Below are 7,930 nucleotides of genomic sequence, written 5' to 3'. Positions count from 1 at the left end.
ATTCCTTGGCATGATGTGGGACCCATGATGTGTTTTGTGTCAGTCACTCAAATAGGGCTTGGTAGGTTTAAATGCAAACTAGCTTCCCTGGACTGCGAGCAGGACGGTGCTGGGTCTGGCTGAGCAGAGCTGGAACGGATGTGGCCTTATCGCACATCTGCCAGACAAGCCTTATTTGGAGCATCCGATCCCAAAGGCAGGAGGCGGCTAGGGAGCCCACAGGTGCATGAATTGCCCAATTTTTTTATCTCTCTTTCCTGGCTTGCCTACTGCTGATGCAAAACCTGTGGTGCACGTGGGAGGTGAAGAAACGAATGTCAGAGCAGTAAGATTAGCCACCTGTCAGGCAATCTCTACCAAACTGTGGTTTTTTTTTTTCTTTGTCTTTTAAAGGCAGAACAGTCTTCCCAGCGCTGCTTTCTTAGGACGTGCCTTTGCGGATGTGTGCAGGCAGACCTGTGCTTGCCCTGCCTGCACTCCAAGCTGCCTGGCTGTGACCCAGAGCTGATCTTGGAAGCCACATAGCTACGTTAGCACAACACAGCGCCCAGACTGACAGCTCTGCCTCTCTGAAGGGCTTGGAGCCGTGCTGGCGTAATTTATAAGGCTTTTCGGCTGGAGGTGATTTACATCCAGGCAACTCACAGCATAGATGAAGCGCATGTGGACAAATATTTAGAAAAGACCCTTTATTTTTTCCTTTTGCATTTATATTTTTCCAAGCCTTTAGAGAAACCATATGCTTTCAGCCATCAGCATTGAAATAATAACCTTTGAGCTTCTGGGTAATTTTTCTTTAGTGGAGGGCTGATAAATGAGTTGTTTGTGGAATCTGGGCCTAGGGCTTCTCCTTCAGCTAGGCAGCAAGGAGTGCTGTGACCACGTGGCTGCATACCCCTGAATTGAACACGCATCTGTGGGAGACCAAGCAACCTGGCAGCTGCTGGGCTTTGTGTTGACATTCCCAGAATTCATGCTGGCAGCGGGGTGGGGAGTGGCTGTGTCCTGGTGTTGGCAATAGCTGTGTAGCTTCCTGCTCCCCTGTGTTGGATGGTGCATGTCTTGGTCCTCCAAGGGAATCTATGCAGGAAGAGGAGGGAGTTGGTTCATGTCTCCTGGTCCATACCCAAATTCTTTTATTTAGGTATGATGGATACTTTAAAAAACAGAGGAACAAATAAGGTCATCTGCTGTTGTAGCCTCAAAGACTCCTCTTCAAGTCAGATTGGTTGAGGTTTTGTATGACCCTTTGTTCTGCAAAAAGTGAAAATAACTTTTAGATCAAGTCAGTGATGCAGTGACTGCTGCCGTCCCCAGCCAGAGACCACAGGAATGGCCTTGCTGCTCCAAAGGAAAGCAAAGCGAGACACAGCGTAGGTCCAGTGGGTCCTGTGCAAGGGCTGTGCGTGGCCTCAGGTTGACCTGCAAGTAGGATGCGTGGCGAGACACTGCCTTTGTGTTGGGGAAATGGTCCCAGGACACACTGGAATCCCTTTGCCTTTGAAATTATTTAGCCAAGGTCAAGAAAAACAGTATCCAACTGCATTCCCTCGAAAGAAGCTCATCGCAGTTCAACCTGTCCTGGTTGTTGTATTGTAGGCTCCAAACTCTGTATTCTGTACAAATGCAATAATCCAAAATCAAAAGCATCCTGACAACTATAAGTTGAATATAACATTAAAATGAGAGGCTTTTGCCTACCAGTGCTAGAAAAGAGCTAAAGTTTTTATCTGAATTCTCAACAGAGAAAGAAATACCCCACGGACTTGAATTATTGAGTGGTGTCTTCATCCTCTGGGTACAAAAATATAATGGAGCATAAATAGGAGGTGAACTCAATGTACCTGTCCTCTATTGAAATGAAAGCCATATGGAGCAAGGTGATCAGACTGGAATAGTCCCAAGTCTGTCTGTGTAGGGTCTTATCCAGAATGACGTACAAGACACTGCATGACGGGGAGTTCTATGACGTGGCCATTACAGTCTTACCTATGCCTGTGTTTGCTGGGGGCTGACCAGAGCTTACGGTGTGCTAATACCCATCTGAGTTGCTTGCCATTACCTATAGCAACCCCCAACATTGTTGATGTGTAGCTACATATCGTTCCCTTTCAACTTTGCTTTGCAGTGAGTCAGAAGAGGCTGTACAAGGTGACATTTCATCTAAAGCTGCTGCATATGTAGCCTTTGGACTAATCAAAATTGCTGGTGCTTTTTGTGTGACAAAAGAGCACAGCGTCCAAGATAAACCAAGGAGAAGAGATCTGGGTATGCAAGCCTTCATTTTAAAAAGGCATCTTTCATCTCGCTGACAGCGAGGTTCCTGCAGTGCTTTGATTGCCCTTTAATTACGCCTGTTTTTCCTGGTTTGTTTGAAAGGCAGATCTTGTTAGAAAAAGGTGCTGTGTGGAAAGAACTTGGCTGTCTCTGCTGCCCTTCCTTGAGGGCACACAGCAGAGCTGCTGGATTAATTTTTTTTTTTCTGCATTATTAAAATGGAAGATTGTTTCTCGTAGATCTGAACATAGGCATGGTGTGTTTCTCCCAAGTTAGACGAGGAGGGGTGCGAGTGGTCAGGTGGTTAAAGCAGACCGGGAAGTCATGAGGTCTGGCTTCTTCCCACGCTGACTTCCAGCGTGATCCCAGAGGAGGTGCTTTAATCCTTCTGCCTTCGGTCTTTCGTTGTATGCGGCTGGGCTGCTGCTCGTCTGCCCCAAAGGCTGCAGGAGACCCAACCTCGTGTTGGGTGGAGGAGGCTCTGTAGCATGTTGGGGTGAATGTCAGATGTGGAGGGTGGTTAGCAGCTCATACCAGCTCACAGGTTTCGTGCTCTTTGCTGTTTTATCTGAAACCCCACCATTGTAGAGCCATTTGTCTCGATGAGAATCTCAGCTTTCGTTAATAATAATAATAAAAAAACCATGAAAAAAAAAATCAACAAAAAAGAAAAGGAAAGTAAAGCCTGGCTTTGGTTGGAGAGAAAAGCCTGGAAATATGATTCAAATATAGACTAAAGGCTTAACTGCCAAGCAAGCAAAATAACTCAAGACTGGGTTTCTGATCCTTTTAGAAATACCAGTTTTAAAGAATATCAGCGTAAGTTTTGAGGGCTTGACTCATGTTTGTAAATGCTTGGGCTTGACAACGCTCTATTTTTAAAGTGCTGTCTTTATGTTGAATCTTGGGAGGTGGGATGAAAATGTTGGGTTTTTTTAAGAGTAACAACAAATCTTAATATAGCTGAGAATGCGGAACTGCCCTTAGAAAAATAGGTTGGATACATGAAAAGGAATCTTGCTCAGCAGGCTGAAGACGCAGAGCAACTTTTGTGGTTACGTTTTTCTTTCTTCTGGCAATTTTGGGGTGGGGATGTAGCTGGCACAGTCACTCAGCCTTACGTTTCTTTTTGAACGCAAGTCAAATCTTCCTGAACAAAAAGCACCTGGTTGAAACTGTTTTAGCCCAAACTGGACAAGCTGCTCGCTAAAACTCCATTGTTGTAGAACTTGAGGCAACCTGAAGTTGGTCAAAAATAGGAGTTACAGGATGGGTAGGGAGAAGTAGATGATCGTTTTGAACTGAAATGGATTTGTATGAACAGGAGAAGACAGATGGACTCCCTGTTGTTTCAGAGAAGCAATTAGGTTTTAGTTGTTGTCCCGTCCCCAGAGACCTGAAGACTTAAATGGCATGAAAATGAAGTCAGCCTCTTAAAGCCAAAGCTGATCAAATGAGGAGACTCTGAAGTAGGAGGATAATCTTTGTCATTTGACAGGCAATCCCAGATTCCCGTGGGATACCTGTGCAGCTCTGCTGTAGTATCATGTCTGTCATGCTGAGACCAACCCTTCTACCTTCAGCCCAGCGTGCTGCATGGGCTTTCTGTGGCTGGTAAGCCATGAAGACTGAAAATGTAGACCTGAATTCTCAGAAGAGAAGTGACACTGCTTGTTAGGGAACTGGCGGCTGATGCTGCACATGGAGTCTGCTGATGTCAGTGTTGTAAAACTCAAATGAGAGATTTCACAGAAATTTTGAGGCTGTGGTAGACCTGCTGGCATGGCTGCTCGGGCATGTTTTCTTAAAGAATGCAGTTATTTCTTCATACAGACATGAGAGTTGTGTGTGAATATTCAGTATAGGTAAATAAATTTAAAATTAAAATTTAAAATGTAAAAATATGCGAACACCAGAGTTGAGGCTCTTTTACAAAACAAAACCCCTGCTTAGGGAACACAATTATTCAGGCTGTGCATAAATCTGATTACCTAGCTCCAAAGCTAGGGTGAAAGCAGCTCTTCAGGCTCCTTGTAGCTTTCCTCCTGGGGTGTGCCAGCACCGCAAACAAAATGCCCTTGCAAAGTTGAAGGTAGCAAAAAGGGAAGGGGGGTGGATAAAGGCTAGCAAAGCCATCATTTGGGTTAGTCTGGGGAAGATTGAAAAGAGCTTATTTTAAAATGATTTTCCTGGCTGTGATTTAATGCATGTTTAATGCTTTCAAAAAAAAGTCATCTTGGAACAACACGGGTTTGGGATGCTGAGACACAGACTAGAAGGTGAGCAGGCATCGATTGCTGGCTCACCTTTGGTGCTGCTGTCCCTGCACCTTGTCCTGGCTGCAGAACACCCAGCGCGGGTCTGGGTGGCTGGGGATGGGGCTCTGCCGGCCTGCCACGCTGGCGTGAGTTAGATGTTGTTTCACACATTTTGGTGTCCCTTTGCACAAGCGGGACTTGGCGGGGGCATTGCCAGCTCTGTGAGACGGTGTGTGTGCACAAGGGAGAGGATGGAGAGTGTTTGCCGAGCTGGTAGCCATCTCCCTGCTCTGGGGCAGCTCGTGCTCACAGGGGCTGCAAGAAGTTGGATGTGAATCTCGAACATTCAGACAAGTTATTATGACAGAAGGTGCTTATCTATACTATTCTTTCCCCTACCACCCCCAGGCTTTTTATATTACTTGTTATATATGGGGGGAAAAAAAAACCATAGAGCTTATATCCCCAACCTAGTGACAGTTACTGCATTTCTATTTCCCCTCTTTTGTTAAAACTAGCAGAGGATTTTGCAGAACCCGTGCAAAGGAGCCTGTGATAAGCACTTTGCAAAACCACAAATCCAGCCCAAAGCCATAAGCTTTTCCAAACGTACCTGGAGACTTTGCAGCAGCATGACGGCCCCGGGAGGTGGCACCAACTCCCTGCAGAGACTGTCGGGTGGGTGCTCCGTGGTAGGAGCACAAGAAGTAAGCGATCGGGTGGCGGGACAGTACTCCCGCAAAACCTTTGACAAGGTGCTTCTGGCTCCCAAGGCTTTATATTTTTTAAAGCAGTGGATTCTCAGCCTTTATTCTTGAGGCAGAGAAGAGAGGAGCTATTGCAGGTCTTGGTAGCTCATAAATTCCGGGTAATTAATCGTTGCAGCTTCTTCTGAGGCATGCTGATAATGATGATTGTGTCTGGACAAAAGCCTGGTGCACAGCAAGCCCATGTTCTGGATACAAAGTACTCTGCTCTATCTGTTCATATCCACACAAAGTTGTGGGGTTTTTTGTTTGGTTTGGGTTATTTTAGGCGAGTATGAAATATGATATGTTCAAAATCACTCTTAATTTTCCCCATAATTCAGTTTTTTTATAAGAATAATGAAAATACTACTCTTTCTCTTTTGATCTGAACATTAACAAGGTATTGTAGGTCTTACTGGGAAATATTCAAAATAGTGCTCGTCTTTTTAGGTGTAAAGTCCAGAAACTTTCACTGAAATAATGGCATTATTCCTGTGTTTAAAGGTAACACGTTGCCTAGTATTTTTTAAAAGCTTTTTATATCACTTACAAAAAAACAGCAACAGAAAACCCCCAAGTAGTTTGAAGCATAAGCCGTGCTCACAGCAGCTTATGTAAAACTCATGGAAGGCTTTGTTTTAACTTGCCCAGAGTAACATAAATTTTTTTGAAGCACGGTTGTGTTCTTAGCAAGATGGTAAAACACTGGGCAGTGAGGATTGAGTGTAGGAGGGTTCCTGTTGCTGAAAGTTTGATGATGACATTTGAGATGTCTTGGGCAGAAATATCTGGGAAAGATGGGTGGAGTCTTCATAAAGTTTGGAGAGTTTGTTGAAATTTATTCTGGACAAAGTAACTTCATCCCCTGTACTGGCTTATATAAAGAATTCAGAATATTGTACTACTACTTGGGGATTTCACCTGATCTCCCAGAAGAAAGAAGATTCTGCTTGTAGTGGCAAAGACCAGCACGTAGATCTCGGTGCTCACCGAGTAGTCTTGTGCTCAGGGGCCAGCCAGGAGTCTTGTGTGTCTCTCCTGATGGGTGCTGCTTTCCCCTTCTGCAGGTTTTCATTTCTGTGAACTGCCTCAGCACGGATTTCTCCTCTCAGAAGGGAGTCAAAGGTCTGCCCCTGAATCTTCAGATCGACACCTACAGCTACAATAACAGGAGTAACAAACCTGTCCACAGAGCCTACTGCCAGATTAAAGTCTTCTGTGACAAGGTAAGGTTGGGTCAATGGGCTAGTGGCCCATTCTGTTCTACAGCTTCACAGCTTTTTTGGTTTTTTTTCCCACCTAATTCTACCACTTGCTATTTTGGCTCACTGAAAACTCCTGTCTGTGCTCAACCTTTGCAAGGAAAAAATTTCAGCCCCTTCTACTTGGCTCATAGATGTTATGACGACCTCAGATAAATTTGCTGCTCTCAAAATGCTGGAGCACTGAGGAGTGTTCCTGAGCGCTGACGTCGGAGAAAGGTCAGTCAGTGGCAGAAGACAGACTGTCGGTACGCCAGACACCGGGAAGTCCTGCAGAGTGCCTTCAGTAGGAGAAATCATTGCAATTGATTGAAGCAAGTAGAGGCTTGTCTTTTTGCCCAAGCTATGTCATGTTGGTCCTTTTAAATTTCTTTGTGTGCTCTTCCTGCATTTGTTATTAAAAAAACCCCGATAACTTGCACATCTTGTGAAGAGAAAATGTTGCTGTTTTCATTGTACTGCTGTGAGATAGAGCAGTACAACAAAGCCCATTTACAAGCTGCATGGGTGCTGTAATTTGACTGCTCTGCCTAATGCATTTAGCACACAGAGAATTAAAGCCTTTCCCAAAGCCACTGTTCACCAGAAGCTGTGTAAGAAACATAGCAGGAGCGGAGCTGAAAACAATTGTAAAAGCTTAACTGAGTTTGGAAGGAAAGGACATTTCCCAATCTTTGTAACCTCTTCCTGCCTGAATAGTCTTTTGAAGGACCAGAGCAAGTAATGTGCAATGTTGCTATTTCCAGGGTGACCAAGTTCTTTCTAGGCTGGGATAAATACTGCCTGGACTTCCCCACTCCTTCTTCTGATTGCTGTGAACCACACCAACTTCCTATTTTGCTGGCATCCTACTTGATTAGGGCCACTCTGTCTTCATAGCACAGACTCTTTGCGAATGATATCTCAGATACCTCTCTGCGTAGCTGCAGGTCTGAGATGGGCTTGTGACCCCCGCTCTTGAGTCCTGTGCTAGCTTTGCACCGGTTGCGTATGTATGGTCTTGCCTTGTCATCCCCCAGGACACTGCCGCAAAGATTCATCTCACACACCATTGCTCTGCCTCCACTTACCTCCCAAAATATATGGAGCCCTCTACAGTCTGCCTCTGCTGCAGCATCCCATTGTCTCATCCTGCCACGCTTTATTGTCCATCTATATGCTTTTAAATAGGCTGCTCTGCTTTCCTGCATGGTTGGGAGAAGCTGCCTGTAGGTGCTTGCCAATGTAAAGCTACTTAGTCATCTTCCTTCAAGTGCCTCCTGAGATGGCTCCTGTTGTGATGATTTCTGCAAAGAATTTACCACGGAGTTAATGAATGCCCTCCAGAGCTGTCTTAAAGACTTGCTAGTAAGCCTGAGAGGCTTGAGTCTCATGGGCTTTCTTC

General features: G+C 45.1%; 1 protein-coding gene across 1 annotated transcript in view; it reads left to right on the top strand.

Moving 5' to 3' along the window:
* Positions 1-6,510, top strand: part of GRHL1 (grainyhead-like 1 (Drosophila)) — a gene marked incomplete at its 3' end in the record, with an annotated part of 21,970 nt that extends 15,460 nt beyond the window's left edge. The window contains exon 8 of the mRNA XM_009703234.1: positions 6,352-6,510. Within this exon, the coding sequence (XP_009701536.1) occupies positions 6,352-6,510 (159 nt within the window). The remainder of the gene's footprint in view (positions 1-6,351) is intronic.
* Positions 6,511-7,930: the final 1,420 nt, after the last annotated feature.

Source organism: Cariama cristata, unplaced genomic scaffold (genome assembly GCF_000690535.1).
Source record: "Cariama cristata isolate BGI_N322 unplaced genomic scaffold, ASM69053v1 scaffold42296, whole genome shotgun sequence".
In the NCBI taxonomy this organism is placed as follows: Eukaryota; Metazoa; Chordata; class Aves; order Cariamiformes; family Cariamidae; genus Cariama; species Cariama cristata.
Note: the sequence above shows the minus strand (reverse complement) of the source record. Positions and strands in the feature narration are given on the sequence as shown.